Source organism: Alligator mississippiensis, chromosome 2 (genome assembly GCF_030867095.1).
Source record: "Alligator mississippiensis isolate rAllMis1 chromosome 2, rAllMis1, whole genome shotgun sequence".
In the NCBI taxonomy this organism is placed as follows: Eukaryota; Metazoa; Chordata; order Crocodylia; family Alligatoridae; genus Alligator; species Alligator mississippiensis.
Genome location: NC_081825.1, coordinates 96,883,229 through 96,902,631, shown reverse-complemented (window position 1 = coordinate 96,902,631; position 19,403 = coordinate 96,883,229). Strand labels below are relative to the sequence as shown.

At 43.8% G+C, this 19,403-nt stretch overlaps 1 protein-coding gene across 6 annotated transcripts in view; it reads right to left on the bottom strand.

The window, feature by feature from the left end:
- The window catches only part of GATB (glutamyl-tRNA amidotransferase subunit B), a 68,328-nt gene that overhangs the window by 9,045 nt on the left and 39,880 nt on the right, over nucleotides 1-19,403 (bottom strand). For 5 of the 6 annotated variants that reach the window (XR_009459814.1, XR_002088369.2, XM_019481499.2 and 2 more), the window contains exons 9-11: nucleotides 18,715-18,904; nucleotides 5,856-5,989; nucleotides 5,323-5,401 (exon numbers count right to left, since the gene is read on the bottom strand). Coding sequence is in view for 4 of the 6 variants with exons in the window: in XM_019481499.2 (XP_019337044.1) it covers nucleotides 5,323-5,401; nucleotides 5,856-5,989; nucleotides 18,715-18,904 (403 nt within the window). In the remaining 2 variants the exon portion in view is untranslated. The remainder of the gene's footprint in view (nucleotides 1-5,322; nucleotides 5,402-5,855; nucleotides 5,990-18,714; nucleotides 18,905-19,403) is intronic. The other variant, XM_059721982.1, reaches the window with a different exon arrangement.

The following is a 19,403-nucleotide window of genomic DNA, read 5'->3' as shown; positions in this document are numbered from 1 at the left end:
CCTATGGCACAGTAATACTGCAGTCTCTGGGGCTGTATAAAAGCCTAGCTAGATTTGTCCAGAAGTCTGACTAAATCCTGTTAATTTTTTTCTTTAATAAATATTTTGCTAAACACAAAATGATTTTGAAACTGCCTTTTTTCTCTTTTAAACCTAGCCACACTATAAACCAGCTTGTATAAGCAAGTACAAGGCAAATCTCTAGAGGTGGTGTGAGGGTCTCAGCTACTGATGTCTCTATAACTCCTACCACAGACTCTGGCCCAGGTTGGATTCAGACAGTAAACACAGTTAAGTTTTTCCTAGCCATATAAGCAGAGCACTGGTAAGAATTACTTATTTATTTAGGACTTGCAAGACTTGCTTCTACACAAATATCATGAGAAGCATTTTTTTCCTATAGTTGATGGCCAGCTGCTTGCAAAACCTCTGCCCAGGTGTTCAGCTGAATCTAGTCTACAAGGCTTCCCTGAAAAAGGGGAGGGGAGCAGCAAGCACTGCAGCTACATCTGTTTTGGGCAGCCCTAGTCTTAGCCATTTTACCCTCCCAGAATGTAACACCCTCAGCATTTGAAAGTTTTCCAAAAGCCTCTCCCCTTCTAACAAAAGCAGTGGGAGCATTGGATTAGGTGCTTCAGCTTGTCCTGGTACAACCATGTGTGTGAAGGCATACTATTCTATTTGGGTTCGAAAGCTGTACTCGGCTCTGGTATCTCCTGTATGTAGGAGTGCCAAATGGTTTCGTCTAAAAGCAGTGCTGTGTAGACTATCTAAACCATCATATGAGCAAACAAGGCAACAGTTTTGCATGATCAAGCCAAGGGCATGGCTTCTGTAATTAGCACAGGGCACGGTTTTTGAAGCTCAGTTTGATTTGTGTGCTGCAATTACATCAACACAGCATTGTACAAAGTGGCTCCTTGGCATTTGACCACCACGCAAAGTTCTATGTTTAATCAGTGCTCACAGCTTTTATCTATGAGCTTTACTACTTGTGCAACAGAGACCAAATACAAACCTCCTAAAAAATTTAAACTGCTGGCAGCTTCCTGCAGTGCATATGCATGTGTGCCTGCTCACCCCATCAAGACCTTCCATCATTTCTTGTTGGATATGTCTTTGCTGCTTCAGTTAAATCCCCCCCACCTCAAGTGCTGCAATTCATCTGCTGTTGTATATATATATATAGCCTTTTCTGCCCTTAGGCCATCCAATATCTCTGCCTACTGCTGAGAATTGTTATAAACATTTGTTATTCTTCTGACATCCAGGCAACCAAAATACTTTTCTAAATGTGGTAAGGTCTCTGCAGTTTGATAGCATCACTCAGTGATCAGCAAACAAGCCTGTTATTCGTCTGTGTCCAATTTCAGAACATGGAGGACAACATGCATATAACAAGGAAAGGGTAATTAAAAGAGGAGGCGATGTCTTGGAAATTCCTGAAGTTTTATAACCTGTCAGAACTTTTAGTGTATCAATATATTAATATGCAAAAAGCTCCATTAGATCAGCATTAACTTTCTGACTCCAGCATTACAAGAAAAATTAATAGTTAAGAATAAAACTCTGAAGTTTCTCTTTTAAGGGTACGGGCACTCTGCTACCAGCTATTTTCAAAAGCCACGTGCACAGAATCTCTATGCTTCTCCTGCACTAGGTATTAATATTTTATGCCCATTAAAGGCTTTTATTTTTTCAAAGCCCAAATTTCCAAGTGTGCGTGCTTCAAGTTAGGCACCTAAATCCATATTTATGGGGCTTGCAACAAAGCAGCTGGGTCTTCGGAAGAGTTTGGCAATGATAGAACTGGCTTCATCAAGAACCACAATGTCTAAGTACTCCAGAAACATTCAGGCCAGTTAGATACATGCAAGTGTTTAACTTCCTTACCCTCTGCTTACACCCTTTTTGTTGTAAACGTAACCATGCAAAAATGAACTGACACTAATTGTATTCCAAATCTGTACAGAGACTGAAAAACTGAATGTCAGGCAGAAGCAAGCCTGCCCCACTTCATCTCAGAGTCTTAATCCTGGAGCTAGATGAAACTAGATATATTTTCATTAACGATTTCACTGATGCCCACTTTGGAAGAAATAACTGGCTAGTGTGCTTACCCAAAGTAGTTCAATCAATCTGAAAGGCTAATGCCTTCTACAGAAGTAAGCATGCAAGAATCTAAGGCAAAAAGAATGGATTATTCACTGTGCTACAGTAGCATCCGAAATGTGACAGGTGCTTTGCACAGAAAAGAAGTAATAATACCCAGTACAAACAGCTTACCTATTGACTTTGCTTTGATCTGTATGGGTGACTGGTGCTTCCTAATACTGACCGATCGCCAACCAGGGGGCAGGGGGGTCCGGAAGTGCTGCCAGCACTTCTCGGGGAAGAGGGGGGGGAGGGGGCACTGCCAATCTCAAGGGGTGCACATGCACTCCCTACATGTTGCCAAAGATCTGCAACACAGGGGTGTGCTGGGCTGGAGAAAAAACAAATTTTAGGTAGGGGTGCACCAATAAAGATTTTTTGGGCTGATACCGATGACCGATTATTAATAAACAATATTGGCCAATACCAATCCAATTGCCAATATGCAGCCTGGAAGCTTGGAGAGCAGTGTCTGGCTGTCAAGTCTGCTGGCGGGAAGCGGGAAGGAGGGGAGAGAAGGGGCAAGGAGAAGGGGGTAGACTGAGGCCCCTGTGGTGAAATGCAGTTGGGGCTGGGGCAGGTGCTGCCCAGCTGGGAACAGGGCACGGGATGAAACTGAGTGGCTCGGAAGGGGGGGGTGGGGGGAGGCAGCTCCCGCCACTGCATGCACTCCTGGGGGGGGCATGTGCCCCCCAGATCTGTGCGCAGGGCAAGGAGCAGGCTGGAGCCAGGGGCAATGCCAGGCTCTTTCCATGGGGGGCCTGGGCTTGGGGCATGTGGTGGCAGCACTAGGAGAGGGGCTATGGTGAATTCTGCAGTGGCTGTAGACCACCTTGTAGCCCTCCCCGCACCAGCACCGCCCACCCCAAATCCAGCTCTGGCCCAACCCCCTCCACCAGGAAGAGCCCAGGTCTGCCCCCACCAGCCCCTGCCTGCAGTAGTAGCTTGCCCTCACTCTGCACACAGATCGGGGGGCATGTGCCCCCCCAGGGGTGTGCAAAGCAGCAGGAGCCGCCCCCCGCAACTGCTTGTGGCTCCATCCCATGCCCTGCCCCCTGCCCCGGCTAGGCAGCACCTCCCCAGCCCCAGCTTTACTCTCTCCCTCACCGTGGTACCTTTGATCTGCCCCCCACGACTTACCAGCCAGACACTGGTCTCCAGGCTGCTGGGCTGGCTGCATGCATGCTGCAGCTGCACACATGCACACGGCATTTAACCAGTAACATTAATAGGCCGCATCAGCCAAAAAAAGCCGATTACTGATAACGTCAATTTTCCTTTTATCGGTGCCGATACAATATGGACTGATGTATCGGTGCACCTCTTAATTTTAGATGCAGAAATCTGCATAAGAACCCAGAAAGAGAAAGAGAGAACTCAGAATAATGAGTTATTCAAAATAATGTAGTGAATTTATTATGTAGTATTAGAAAGATCACACACACACACACACACACACACACACACAGGTTTCTCCAGATCTGCAGAATCTAAGGCCATTTTTCCAGCTCTCCTGGGACTGTATAAATAATATTATTATAATGTTGCATGAACCTGCCTCTATCAGCCAATAGTGCTGTGCTGGACATCTACTTGCTAAAATTTTCAACCAAGGACCTTTACTTCTCACCTATGCTGACAGCCCATTTGGGAGGAGCCCCCACAAATGGCTGTGAAGCTACTTCATAACACTTTGTCAAATCCTTCCATACAAAAAATACTCTGCTCTTCCCAGAGGCTTACCATAACACTTGATAATAATTAGGCAATGGTCACAAGACACCCACTTGTCTCCACTATCTCATTGTTATGGTATGCTCCCATGGTCATTGCACCCATCTTGTATATTTAATCTTAGTTCAGAAGTACCTCTGTTTCTGTTGTGGGTTTTACTATGCTGGGCAGTGTACTGGCACATCTGTGGCAGACACCCTCCAGGACTACAAATAATCACAATTCTTATTACTTATGGTAGTTGTCAAGACGAATCTCTTAGCAGTTTCTTAGATCTCATCTTAACTTTAGGAGGTTGGCCTAACCAGGTGTTATTGGACATAGGAGGAGAAGCTGGTTCTTCCTATAATACTTAGCTAAGTAGAGGATGTCATTGGCTCAAAGGGTTCAAGACCAGTCTTTCTGCTTGGGGGCTCGTCTGTACTACAGGGGTCCTGCCTCAATAGCTATATCAGAGTAGTTATTATGACAGAGTGCAGACTCAGCAAAAGGGGCTTCTCCAAACACCCTCTTCTATCAGCATGTGGCACATGGTCTTACAAGGAAGATGAAATCCATGTATTTCTTTATGAACAATCACAGCTGCATGTTATCCTTTTCCATTCACTGACATTAAAAAAATATAATATACTTTTGATGTATTACCTCTTACAGCTTAGCCTCCTACTGAGATTAGGGAATCGCACACCAAGAACCCACTGACTACTCACTAGAAACTGGACCAATCTCATTTGGATCTAGATTGGGGTGGGCAAAATATGGGCCATGGGCCAGATCCAGCCCACCAGGCACTTTCATCTGGCCTGCAGAGCCCTATAATGAATTGTGCCCCAGCCCTTGCACCCGCAGGGGTGGGAGTGAGGCACCTACACCAGCCGGACAAGCTACTCACTGCTCCATCCCACTCCAGCTGGGCAGCGCCTGCCCCAGCTCCACTCCCTACCTCACTGTGGGGACCTTGATCTGCCTCCCCAACACAATGCTTCCCCCCCCCCCCAAGAAAAAAAAAAAGACTTAACAGCTAGATACTGCTCTCCAAGCTACTGGGCTTCCATATCAGCAACTGGATCAGCATTGGCCAATATGGCTCATTAATAATTGGCCATCAGTATTGGCCCAAAAAATCGTTATTGGTGCACCCCTAATTTTAACTTTCCTGAAGTTCAGGTTTGGTTTTAAGGACTGTGTGTCAGTTGTGTTAAATCCAAACTGCCTAAAATTCAGGTGCATTTAATCTAGGGTTTGCTTTAGGTCAATCTTAATACCTAACCTTCAAACACGCACACACACACACTCCATTTAAAGACTCACATGTTTGATGCATTAAACATGAAATTAGTTTGGCAATACTGTGGATTTGAAATTGAGATTGTGTGTGAAATGACAGTATGCAGTAGATTTATGAGATTTACTACACCCAATAAAAGTACTCACCTGTTTGGCTGCTGAAGAAGAAATGACTCCTCTCTCTAGGAGATTCAGAAGGTCAGCCAAAGAGAGAGAATTGACTGGACTAGAAAAAAAATGGGTGAGATGAGAACTCGCTTGAAAAAATAAGGCATAGTTCAACATCTCTATGGCATCTGGTCATTTAAGTAAAAGAAAGTCATTTATACAAAGACTAGGTGATATACTCTATGTCCATGAAGCTTCTGAAGATATAATGTATTTTTGGTCAGCTTACTATGTTTTGCCTTTCAGACAACAGAAATGGAAACCTGGTGTTAGTTAACTAAAGGTTTCTCTTCTCTGGAAGATATGTAGTAGTTCATTAAAAGGATACCACAAAGCTCTAGGGTCCAAAAAGCAGCACCAGACACTTTTCAGAATAACGTTAAATCCAGGGGTGGATAACAAATTAGGAGTTGGCACTAAAGTTACAGGGCACTACTGACAATGGTCCAAGCCTGAGTGTGAGAATATGGTCATTTCATTTTACTCAAGTTAACATAATTAGAGAGCTTCACCTCTCCTTGACTGTAAGGTCGTATTGTTTTAAATGACCAAGCAGCTCACTTATAACCCATCCAATCACTTTCTTTGGATTCATCTGGGTTTCTCTCACCACATCTTCAAAGAGCTCCATTAATCCATCTTCATTCTATTAAGAAAACAGAATTTGATGCACCAATGTCAGCAAAGTGAAAAAATTACTATTTTAGTTGTGTTACACATGCATATTCAGTGGGCAGTGTCCTCTAGTCAGTCCCAAGGTAAACGATCTGTGCAGTAGGATGACAGTGAACAATCTCCATTATGGGAGAGAATACACACACCAGAGCTCTCAGTCAGACTTCAAGCTAAAAGAAATTACGTTAAACATGCAAACTTATTAAGAACGTTTTCCTGACAGTAGTGTACAGGGAGAAGCTGCCTCACTCTAGGCAGGTAGAGAGACCTCTTCTGGAATACCTATCCTTCTGGTGCAGTGACTTGTGAGAAACAGCATGCTATGTTTTACTAAGAAAAGATTTTTTGAAACCACCTGAAAATACCTCATGCTTGATCCTGCACACATTTGGGGCTGCTGGAATGAGATGAGCTTGTTTCTGTCCCTGAGTGATTTGGATAGGTCAGACTATAAAACCAAGTTTTTATTTTTCTAGCCTTTTTCTAGTCAACTCCTGTGATAAAGGCCTTCAGCACTGGATATGTATTGCATTGGGGGGACAGAGATTCAATTTTAAATGAACATGAAGTCTGAGATTGTTTTTAGAGAAATAGATATAGCAGGGTCTGATGGATGCTATAGTGCTTTATCAGAGAGAGAATGATGGATCAGTAACTGTAGCATGTCACATAGCAGACTTTTCTGAGACTCAGGATGTAGCAAAACAGGGATTTTCCAGGGAGGAACCTGAATTCAGCAAGCTAATAACTTTGTGGTGTATAATGAAACATCCACAAACAAAAAGTCTGCTCTTAGAAGTTACTAGGAAATAATCTAGCCCATAAAATTAATTCTGATCGTGTATTAGAACAGAGACAGAGATTTCTTTGGGTGATACCTTTAGAACATGCGACTAAGTGCATTTTCTGAAACGTTTTGCAGATCCACACTGATTTCAGTAGTTTCCTGGGGCTGAGGGCTTTATGATAGATTCTGACCAGAGACAGCACTTATTTGCACAATCAGACCCCCGACCTTCTCGTTCCAAATCCAGACATTTCAACCACAGCACTATCTCATGAAATTGCTAGGTTTTATTTTCATTCCAAAGCAGGCCAAAAAACAAAATTTGGGGACCCCCAAAGGACGACGTAAAATGGCACTCTCATCCTTCAGTCCTTCCTTCTCTCTTTTGCTGTCGATGCAGTGTTGTTCCTGGAAGCAAGGAGAAAGCTCCAGGCCAACTCCTCTCTTTAATTAAAAGTTGCTTAGATAATAGTAACTCCACTGAAATCAACAGAGTTAGAATGTTGTAAAACTGGTGCGAGTGAGAATGTTGAGGCTTTCTGCCTTTACCATGAAAGATAATATGGTTTACTGAAGTGAGCAAAAAACTGGGACACACACACTCACCTTCTCATCCTGGCTCACCCACTGGCCCTGTGGCCTCAAACAACTTATTTAACTTTGTTGTCTTTTCATGTCTAATACTTACTTGCTTTTGTTGCTACAATTCTTATAAAACTTAAAACTAGTAATCCCCCAGTAATCAAAAAAGGTGAAAACCATCCATCAGGTAAAACCACATATCTTGGTGTTGGTATTGGTGTTTGTAACTTCCCCATGCCTTTTAAACAGCTCAACTATCCGACCACGGGGTCTTAAAAAAAAAAAACACCCCACGTGTGGCTTTTCCCTCCACCAGAGACCCAACCACAATAACCACAATAACTACGGGAAGGCTAGAGCTTTTGTTTGGTGAATTGAAAATATAGCTTCAAGAGCCAACACACACACGAACATAAACATTAATATAAAGCAGCACAGACAGAACCTCAAAGCAGCATCCTCCCCAGTGCAAAGAGGTAATGTGCTGATTAATATTTGTACTGCACTTTGATAACAAAGAACTATGTGCTTGTTAAGTAGACTTATGAAATTGAAGTTATCCCTTAATAAATACTGTAATTTTTAATTCCCCTTAGGAGTCATTATCCCAAGAACAATGGACTTCATAGTCTAAGGCTTAATTTGATGGGTTAACTTCCAGGGCAACACTGTCCGTTTAGCTCAGTCTGGAAACAGTGAGCCAGTATTCATGTCCCTTCTTAACAGCTACTACACATTTTTAAAGTGGCAAGAGCAAATATGCATGTAAAAATGCACACACATGGACAAAAATAATCAAGCCCACATGTACTGCTTTCGTGCACGAATATGCATGAATTGTGCCTCTCTGGAAATATGGCCAATTATGGCTTTACCTGATGAGGAAAGAAACCCAATAATGTAATGTCAGTCTGGAATTAGCAAAAGAAATCTTGCATTTCCTTTTGACAAAAAAACTTGAACCAGATTCAATTCTGTGTGATAGGAATGGAATATTTTCCTTATTAAAGGAAGGGAAAAATATCAGGAACAATGAGACTGGGAAGACTTGATCAGCCTTCACTTTTCATACAGTCTTGCCTACCCTACAGCTGCAAGTTAATTTGGATTTGTTGTGCATTTGGTCAACTTTTCTCAAGCCAAATGAATTTCAGACAGTATGCCAATGTCATCCTATGACTTACACTGGGAATATTTATCTTGGGTAGGATGTGTCAGCCTAGGGAATGTCTCAGGCACAGAGGTCCAATATTAAGCTGTGTTGCCTTTGATATAAAATCCAGTGTGTAACTTTTGCCAAATATCTTTGCTCTTATCCTTACTTATTAAGAGTCAACTTTCACCACCACTTCCAATTTTCCAACCACATCAATTAGGTCCTTTTGCTTTGCATTTCTAGCCACTCAAAAAAGTCTGCAAGAATGGAGAGAAGAGGACCAAAGTTCCCAGATGCAGAGCTTAACTATTAAAATTAAAGTGACAATGTCCTACAAATTAACAGAAAATTTTTCATATGCTTAAGGCTAAAAAAACCAAAGATGCAATTCAAATTCAGTGGATTCCTCATATTGGAATCACTTTGGGAATTGGTGATTTGATTCTATTAACTGGCTGATTCCATTAAAAGGAGACCTGCTTTTTTTTTTTTTTTTTAAGAACACATACTCATTCCTCCCCCACAGTGCCCTGGCCCTGCTCGTGCCTCTCACTGCTCCCCTCCCCCCCCCACCCCCCCAGCCCCGCTGGAGGGAGCCCCCAGCTGCCAGGGCTACGGGGCCAGGGCCCCAGGTCCGCAGCCCCCTTCCCCTGGCAGTAGGCGGTGCCTGCTGCAGTGGAGCTGAGCCTGACTCCTCACCTGCCGCTGCCTGCTGCAGGCTCAGGCACAAGGGGCGGAGCCAGCTCCTTGGCATGGCATGCACAACCAGAAGGGAAGGGGGGGTCCTGTGCCCCCCCCCCCAATCTGTGTGGAGTGGGGGTGGAGACGGGTATGGGCAGCGAGGGCAGTGGGACAGGGTTGCGCCCCTCAAAGCTACTGTGCATGCACCACAAGGGAGCTCCAGCCTGGCTCCCGCTCCATGGACAAGCAACCCACAGCTCTATCCCACTCCCCGCTGGGCCCCAGCCCTCCCTCCTTATGGGGGCCTCAATTTCAAAGGAGTTCATCCAGGCCCATAACAAGGGTAGTTCATGCAATCCCCACCCCCAACACAACTTACCTGCAGCGGCTGCTCTCCAGGCTGCCTGGGGCCAGGTGAATGTACATGCTCATGGCACCCCATGCCTGACCCCCCTCCACCCTCCTGGAATTCTGCCAGCCTGCAGAGGGCTCCTCACAAAACGGCAAAATCCCCAGGCTTCTTCAGTAAAATGATTCCAAAAACTGAAAATTATGATTCTACTATGAATTATTTTTACATGCAATATACAAATGATTTTGGTTTTCCCATATTGATTCAAATAAGCAGCTGATTCTATTAACCAGCAATTCTATAAAGTAGAATCCACTGCAATGGAAATATGGGTAGAAAACCCAGAGGGCATAATCTAAAGTAACTTTATTCTACTACCAATTATTGGATAACTCAAGCCAAATGGTATTTTGGATACTTACCTGCCTTCCAGAAGCTGTTTCACTGGCCACATACTGAAAGAAGTACTTGGCATTTAAAATACCTCAGTAGTTAATACAAGGACTGTCCCTGGAAACAATTTCCCAGCCTAAAACCAACATAGAAGCTGTAATGTTCTGGTCTATGGGAATGATTGCTGTCTCACTTGATCCTGAATATATTTTCATCTTCACAGAAGAACAAATGGAATTTCACAATTTCAGTGCTGCGCTCGTTATGGACAGTTCCTCAGTGCTTTAATTATTTCATAGATATTAGGGTGGAAGGGACCTCACAAGATCACTGGATCCAGCCCCCTGCCCAAAGGGCAGGCAGTCAGCAGAGGTCAAATGATCCCAGCAAGATAAGCATCCAAGTATTTCTTAAAGGAATCCAGAGTAGGTGCCTGCACCACCTCTGGGTGGGGAGTTTATTCCAGGCCCTGGGGACTTGGACAGTAAAGAAGTTTTTCCTTATGTCCAGCTTAAAATGGCTCTCCAAGAGTTTGTGACAGCTGGACATAGTCTTCCCATGGGGTGCTCTGGTAAACAGCTGTTCTCCCAGTTCCTGGTGCATACTCCTTATATATTTATAGACTGACACAAAATCACCCTGGAGCCTATGCTTCTCCAGGCTCAAGAGTGCCATGTCTGCCAGCCTCTCCTCATAAGGCCTGCTCTCTTGTCCTCTAATCATTCACGTGGCTCTCCTCTCGACTCTCTCAAGCTTTTCCATATCCTTTCTGAATTGCGGAGCCCAGAACTGGACACAGTATTCCAGCTGTGGTTTCACCAAGGCTGAATAAAGTGGGAGGATGACTTCCTGGGTCTTGTTCAAGATGCATCAGAAAACGCAGGACAGTTTTGTTTGCGTTGCCGGCTGCGGCATCACATTGGTGGCTCATGTTCATTTTGTGATCAATTACAACCCCAAGTCTTTTTTGGACACAGTGCTAGCTAGTGTAACACTGCCGAGCCTATAAGTATGGCGTGGGTTCTCTCTCCCAAGGTGGTGCATTTCTGTGTTGAATGCCATCAGGTTTTGATCTGTCCACCTTGTAAGCCTGTTGAGGTCGGCCTGGATTGCCAGCCTATCCTCTAGGGTGGCTGCACTTCCCCATAATTTGGTGCCATCAGCAAACTTAGCCAGTCCGCTTGTAACACTCGAGTCCAGATCATTTATAAACACATTGAAGAGCACAGGTTTGAGAACAGAGCCCTGGGGGATACCACTGGTTACAGCACACCAAGTTCATTTGGTTCCATCAACTATCACACTGGGTCCATCCATGGAGCCAGCTCCCCAGCCATCAGACTGTGAAATTGTCTAGGTAATATTCTAAGAGAGACCCAACACAGCTTTGTGGTGAGTAGATCTTGTCTGACCAACCTGATTTCCTTCTATGACCAGGAGACGCATCACCTGGACAAAGGAGAAGAGGTGGATATCATATTCTTGGACTTCAAGAAAGCCTTTGACCTGGTGTCCCATGATATCTTCATGGAAAAGTTGTGAAATTGTGGCCTAGATAATCAGAAGCAGACTGGCCAAGTTCGCCAATGACACCAAACTCCTAATTTCTCCCTTTCTTGAAGATAGACACTGTGGCCACTTCTATTTCTCCCCAAAAACTCTGCTCTGTGACAATTTGGTTAGTATGGGCCCTGCAGAGAGTACACACCCTACCCTATCTCTTTAGGTAACCTGAGTTGGACACATTCTTGAGGGAGGGGGGAAACCTGCTCCCTCTGCCTACGTGACTGGCATCACATACCTGGGTGAGGGGGTTGGGCTCCCTAGTGGGTTAGAGCTGCCAGTCTGCCCAGCAACCAGTGATGCATTTCAAATTGGTGGGCTGGCAGTCAACAGGTGCTAGCCTCCATTGGACCAGGTAAATGAGGTCATAAGGGCTATGTAAGTAATTTCTCTGATACTACTCAACTCTGTACCCTATTCCAACCCTACTCCTTATAACCAATAAAGTTCTCCTTTGTACCTAGCATGGGAGACTTATTGGGAGTGGGTCCAGATTATGCCTTGGGGTCTCCTTGGTTCGGCTGACTAAGGGAGACCACTACTTGCGTTTCTGACTGAGGGAAGCATCCCAAGTTCTTGAAGTGAGTCAAGTACTCTCAAGGGCTACTAGGCCTGTGTTTCCCAGGGAGCACCATGCCAGGATCAAGCCCGTCCCTGGGTGGTGGCAGCAATACCCCCAGGCTAGCAGGTGTGTTCCAGGATAGGGGTCAGCCAGACGTGAGGCACCCCCAGGGAGGCACTTGGAGCCTAGAAGGTGGTCAGGTACAGTGAGGTGGGTGGCTCAGCACAGGAGCACCCTGTACTGGCTCACTACAGGCACCACACTGGACCTCTTCTAATTGTCAGGCACCTTGCCCAAGCACCATGAGTTCTCGAATATCTAGCACTCTTGGGTGCATTCCATTTGGGCCGGCTGATTTGTGAGTCTCCAGCCTCTTAAGATGTTCCCTTACGAGATCAGTGGTAATGGTGAGAGCAGGTTCACCCTTCCCCTCGTGATCCTGTTTTATGTCAGGCAGGGTAATCCCACTGGGCTGATAGAAGAGGAACACAAAGTAGTCATTAAGATTGGCTTTTTCCTGAGTATCTGTTAGCAGCTGCCTCACCTGGTTTAGTAAGGATCCAATGTTATCCTTGTTCTTTTTCTGACTTCCCACATATTTGAAGGAGGACTTTTTGTTGTCCTTAATTTGAGTGGCCAGTTTGAACTCCATTTCAGCCTTGGCTTTCCTAGTTTGCTCCCTACAGGTGTGGGTTAGTGCTGAGTATTCCCCTCCCTAGTGATGTTCCCCATCTTCCGTCCTTTATAAGCTTTCTTTTTTTTAGGTGCAGGAGGTCCCTGAGTTTCCTACTGAGCCAAGGGGGTCGTTCAACCCTTTTGCTACTTTTTCTGTGGATTGGAATGGACTTCCCTTCCCTTGCATCCTTGAGGAGCGACCATTCATCATGGACATCCCTCCCTGCCAGATTGTGGTTTCTCAGGGCCTGAACAACTAACCTCCTAAGCGTGTGGAAGTTGGCCTTTCTAAAGTCAAAGACTTCCATATTACTCACTGACTTGCCAGCTTTGTGGTGAATAGAGAAAGTGATCAAATCATAGTCACCGTCTCCCAGCTTCCCCTTGATTCTCAGGTCACTGACTAGATCATCCCCCTTGGCCAGTACCAGGTCCAGCAGCACCTTGCCCCTTTTCAGTCCTAGACTTTGCCTAGGACTGACAAGGGGCTAGACTTCTTGAGACAAATAAACCTCATCAATGGTTGTGAGGAAGCATTGCGACCGGTCAGATTTGGCTGAGTGCTCTTCCCATGAGATGCCCAGTTAAAGTTGCCCATGACAACCATGAACCAAGACTGTGCAGCCTCAGCCAGTTCCCTAGCGAACTTGTGGTCTAGTTCTTGCTCTTGAGGTCTGTAGTAGACTCCTACCATTATACCGCCTTCACCACGTTCCGCACCTATTCTTACCCAGAGGTTCTCATGTTGCCCTCCTTGGTTGCCAGTCGCTGGCTGTAGGGAATTGTATTGCTCTTTTACATAGAGAGCTACACCCCCACCCTTTCTTGCAACATGATATCTCCTGTACAAGGTATAGCCATCTATACCTGTGGTCCAGTCATAGGTAGAGCCCCATCAGGTCTCCGTTATCCCTATGAGATTGTAATCATTACTGTTTAGGAGTAGGACCAGCTCCTCCTGTTTGTTACCCAGGCTCCTGGCATTTGTGTAAAGGCAAGTGAGCTTGCCATTGGCAGCCCTAGGTTTCCCTGTACTCCTGGAAGAGCCCCGCCCCTGGGGTGGGGTAGGAGTTTGTTTCTTTGTACAGCCTGACCTGATGGTTTGGTGCCTGATGTTTGGTGGGCTTGCACCAGAGACTATCTGCCCTTCCCCCAGTGAACTTAGTTTAAACCTCGGTCAAGCAGGTCAGCCATTCTGGCTGAGAAGAGCTTCTTCCCCATGTGAGTGAGGTGGAGGCTGTCTCTTCCCAACAACTCGCTGGCTCTCTCTCTGAAGTGAAGGCTGTGGTTGTAGAAGCCGAAGCCTTCTCAATGACACCAGCACCGCAGTCTTCTGTTTACTTCCTGAATTCTTCTCACACTCCTATGCCCATGACCTGTAATGGGAAGGATTGAGGAGAAAACCACCTGTGCCCCCAACCCGTTGAGTCCCGCTCCTGAAGTCCTGTAGTCAGTTATGACCCAGCTGGGATCGTTTTGAGCCATGTCATTTGTGCCCACATGGATAAGAAGCATGGGGTAGTGGTCAGAGGCCAGATAAGTTTTGGGATCCTCTCAGCCACATCCGGATATGGGCCTGGGGGAGGCAGCAGACCTCATGGGCTAAGGGGTCAGGGCAGCAGATAGCTCCCTCAGTCCCCCCCGCAAGAGGGAGTCTCCCACAACAACCTCTCTGCATTTCTTCCTAGAGGTGGCTGCAGGATGCTTTTTTTCTTCGGGTGTAGCAGCTGACTGGCTCTTCTGTCTTCTGGTGAAGGGCCTGGCAGTAGGAGTCTATCTCCCCATCGCCATCCCTGATGGCACACCGTCTCTGCACCGCAGCCTGGAGCTCCCCTATTTGGTACTCCAGGGTCTCCAATGTGGAGCAAACCACACAAGGGGAGGTGGAAATGCTCCTGATCCCAGGTGCCTACAAGCATTACAGGCATTACATTCTGCTGCAGTCTAAATTGCTCATGTGAACCTCACTGAGATGAAGTCTGGCATGCAAAGTGGCAGTCAGATGCATGTTTTTCTCTTAAACATTGTTCAAATCAATTATTTGATAGTATTAAGCCCTAAAAAAAATAGCAGCCATGTGGTTTTAAACACTTTTTAAACCAGTTTAGCTTTAAAACACTACAACATTTTGCAGCGCATCATGGGCGAGGTCTTGGTCCATAATGTAAACCAGTGCTTTTAAAGATCAGCTGATGCCTGCCTGAGAACAAGAAAAGAAAGAAGCATTCTACTGAAAAGCAGTATGCACCTCTCTCCATTTTCTGTTTTGAACTTCCTCTGTTTACATGATCATCATTTCCACAGTGACCAACTCTGACGTAACACACAGAAGAGTATGACTTCATGAGGAAAAAAAGACAGCAAGAACAAGACACAAGGAATAGCTTCACTGGTACATATATGATTTTGAAAAGAGGGTTGCAAATGTTGTGGTTGCAAATCGCATACAACACAGCACACATTTTTCTCCAGGTAAAAAGAAACTAGAAGCTTTACTAATATGCTAGGGGTTGAGGGCTATATTATTCAGTTCAAGATCAAAGCAAAAAACAAATAAAACTTTATTGGAATGTGCATTCATTTGCTATATCATATATAATGTATAACAACAAAACAAACTAGGCAAAAAATAACCAGAAGATGATGTTTCTTCAGTCCTGTTGTCATTAGAATTAAATGTACATCTCTTTTAGTACCATAAAACAAAACCTAGCCTTCTTGAGAATCATGACAATGCATCCAATGCTTCAATGAAAGTTACTTCCACATGTGAGTAGATGTTTACCCAAGTTTGTTTCCATACCTGAATTAATGTTTTTAGCTAGAATTAAAAACAGTCTGTGGGGCTGGAAAATAGGAGCTATATTAGGAGGAGCAGCTAATGGAGAGCAGAACTGCAAAAGGAAAGCTAACTTGATTAGTGGACCAATTAAAGGTCACTAACAGAGAGGGTCATTAACACCTGTGGAATGAAGAGTTTAGACAGACTCAGGTAGATTATACTGAGCCATTAAGTTACTCCCTCAATGCTACCTGAATACAAATATGACTGCCACTGTTTTGGGTGGAACAGGAATCAAAGCGGGGTGTGATTGCACTGCTGAACCCCCCCCCCGATCTGCTCCTGGATAGCTTTTTGTGGAAAGATCACTTATAAAAAAAAAAAGACAAAAAACAGAATAGACTTGAAAGACCATTCAAAATTTTTCATTGAGTATATAGCAGGTCATAACATAAGATATTTAAGTTTGAAAATGAGAAGAAATGACCTAGCATACTAAAGCAGTGGGGTTAAAACTGCACATAACAAACATAACTATCTAACTTTTATACTACTCATTTCCCTCTATCCCCAGCTGCCTAAAGGACTGACAAATCCAATATTAATGGGATTGTCACACTGCGTCCACATAAGCCAAAGCCACAATACAATGTTGGTCAACACTCCAGCTAACACCTACATTAAAGTGAAGTAATAACAAATGTGCAGATGGAGAAGACTAGCATGGCATCACAGGGAGGTGGGGCAGGGAAAAGAGATCTCCAATAGGTCTTCTTAAATCTCTAATGTCTGTACTTTCATGATGCTGATCTACATATCAGAATGACCTCTGTGGATGTCAGGGGTTTTTTTTTTGCTAAATCGCATGAAGGCCATGTGTTATAATACCACAACTGGTTGAATTCTCAGTAGTCATCCTTAATGCAATTATGGTATTTGCTGGCTTATCTGTTTGCAAGGCAAATAACTGAATTTACATGCACAGATAGAGTAACTGAACCCTTAAGCTCAGGGGTGTTAAACACAGCCTGCAGGCTACATTTGGCCTGCAAAGCACTACCATCTGGGCCCCTGGGTCTGTGGGGGGCCGGATGAGTGCAACACCCCTGCTTTAGTTGATACATGCAAATATCAATGTGCATGGATGTTCTGGGATAAAAACTCCTCATTACTTACTGAAATTAAAGAGTGCGATGAAAATCTGGCAAGTCACGCCTAGAGATTTTAGTTAGGAAAAAACCAAAGTTGTAATTTTCTCCCATTTTGGTTTATCCCATTGTATTTAGGTGCTGCAGAATTTTTAGAGCTCTGATCTTTCATGCATAAAAGTACTTACTACTATTCCTTCATACAGTCAGGTGAGCCAAGAAACTAACTTGCAATTTAAAGCATGATCTTGTGTTAACATTTTTTTTGTGCATAATGTTTGCACTAACAAGTTGGTATAGAATAGAGATTTTGCATTTTGAAGTCATCCCTCTACCATTGCCATTTATTTAATGAATACTCTTGGGCACTCTAACCTGAAAGATTGTTCATTAGATTTGTGCATCTGGCTCTATCAGCAATCTGCTGTACTTCTTACGTAGGCTTAAAACAGCAATGGAAATATAATTTTCAGATGAATTAAAGTTAACTAGTCTCCCAGCGAGTCAAACAAGTGACTTTTATGGTGTATAAAAATGCTGATGTTCTAATAAACTATAAAAAGGAGAAAGACCCACAATACAGAAGAGACCCCCTCATGTATTGCAAAAAAAACATTCAGTATAGATAAATTCTGTTCCCTATAAGCTGCATCCCCAAATCCTGTTCAGAGCTAACTATTTAAAAAAATTACAAAAGAAAAGAACTTATGAGACCAAAGCAAGGGAAAAATGTTTCCTGATGTTTTTTGCAAAGTAATGGAGAGATGATGAGATAGACATAGGGCCATCTGTAATAGGAGACAAAGGCTGCAGAAGAAAAGACTCTAGCATCAATACTGGGGAGACTGTGGTAGGACAGTGGAGAAAACTGATGTTCAGAAAGAAGTTCTAAGGTAAAACTAGACAGTATCCACTTGTGTGCCCAAATCATAATATTCTCCATTTTCAAAAACAAGAATTTTTCAACAGTGAAGAAAAATGTGCGTGAAGAGAAATACTGGGTGACAAAGTACTTCAGCACCTTTCTTAATGAAATACGTGTATAAGATATTACCACCTGACATACAGCTCTCAAATGCTACTATGCAGCCAAATGACTGTCACAAGATTGAGGACCAATCCATCTACTAAATGGTGTGAACTTATGACCTGCTAGTTAAAATCTGACACTTCAACAAGATTCTCCATAGCCATATTTTCTGTAGAAGAAAACTGCTTTCATTGGGAAAACTGAATGCTATAAAATTGTATTTAAATCCTGAGTCACAAGCTCATCATTGGTAGATAAAAGCAAATAGTTACAGTGAGCAGGTACAATGGTATTTGTATTCAAAGGCTTGGAATCTCCTTCACTGAATTTCAGAGGTCTCCAGATTTTGCAACCAAAACATTGTTTGAATCCCTTACCCTCTAATAAGCTGCAATTTTGGGGCAAGGTTTTCTCATGTTGGATACTGTACATATATTACATATGTTTACGTTTAAATAGCCTAGATGGCTCAGAAGAACATGGAAGACAGAAGGACCCATTGGCACATGTAGTTGAAAGATTTGAATGAACTAAGGGTTTTGTTTCTGCTGCTAGGTAGGGTGAGGTCTACAATTTTGTTAAGCACTGACAATGTGTTCATCCCTATACTGGAGACAGACACAGGACAATCCTTCCATGAGGAAGACATGCTTGAGGGATATGCCTCAGTTTTGTCAGCAGAAAGCTGGACCCTTGCAACAGCCACCACTAACGGCAAGTTCATTTCTAAAGAGACAAGATCTTCATTAGTTAATAATTTGTGAGCTTGCAATCAGCTTGCAAAAACTTTCTTCTAGAAACTGTGTGCTATTTCTGATATAGATGGCTTTGAGGTACAATTTAAGAAACAGGCTGAACACATTCCCAACTTCAAAAAAATCCATGAGAGCTGACAGCTGGTTAACATGACATTTTAGAGCGTTTTCTAAAGCACCAAAACTTTGAAGCTTCTTGGTTGATTTTAGCATTTGATCAATAGACCTACCAATAAGGTGAAACTGTGTTCAGGCAGAATTCCATACTGTTCAACAAGCCTCACTCTCTTCACACTGGGGAGGTCAGGAAGCCTCTCTTGAATCCAATCGATATTTACCACTTGCTGATCGTCTATATTAGCAGGCAAAGATTTAGCATCATACAAAATCAATGGAGGAAGGTTTGGCTCTGGCATGAACCTGGCAAAAATGAAGAAAGACTTCTTTGGAGTTATTTTTAGTGAGGATGATCCTCAGCATCTCAACAACAAAGCTGTAAATTTTATGTGAGAACATTTATGTTCCTCTGGAAATAATCTTACTAGATTTAACTGAACAATATACTGAAAATTCACAACCTGGTGCATTAGCGTGGAGTAGGAAAAGATCAGTTCCTGCCACTGCTTGTCAAAAGAACTAGCAATAGAAAAAGGTAAATTTAAAACATTTTAGACTCGAAATAAATGAAACATGGAGGTAACCCATCCCTCTTGATGCTGAGCAGGCATTGTGAATTTGACTGGCAAGGGGGTACTGGCTGGCAGGGAGAGAAATGGATTGACAGCCAGATGCCAGGGGCATTTCATGCGGGTTGTAACCTCTCTCATATTAACCTGAGAAGTCTTGATGAAACCTCATGCTGAGTTAAAAGCAAAGTTACCATGCTCAGCAGGATGCCATAGTAAATAAAACTGAGTGA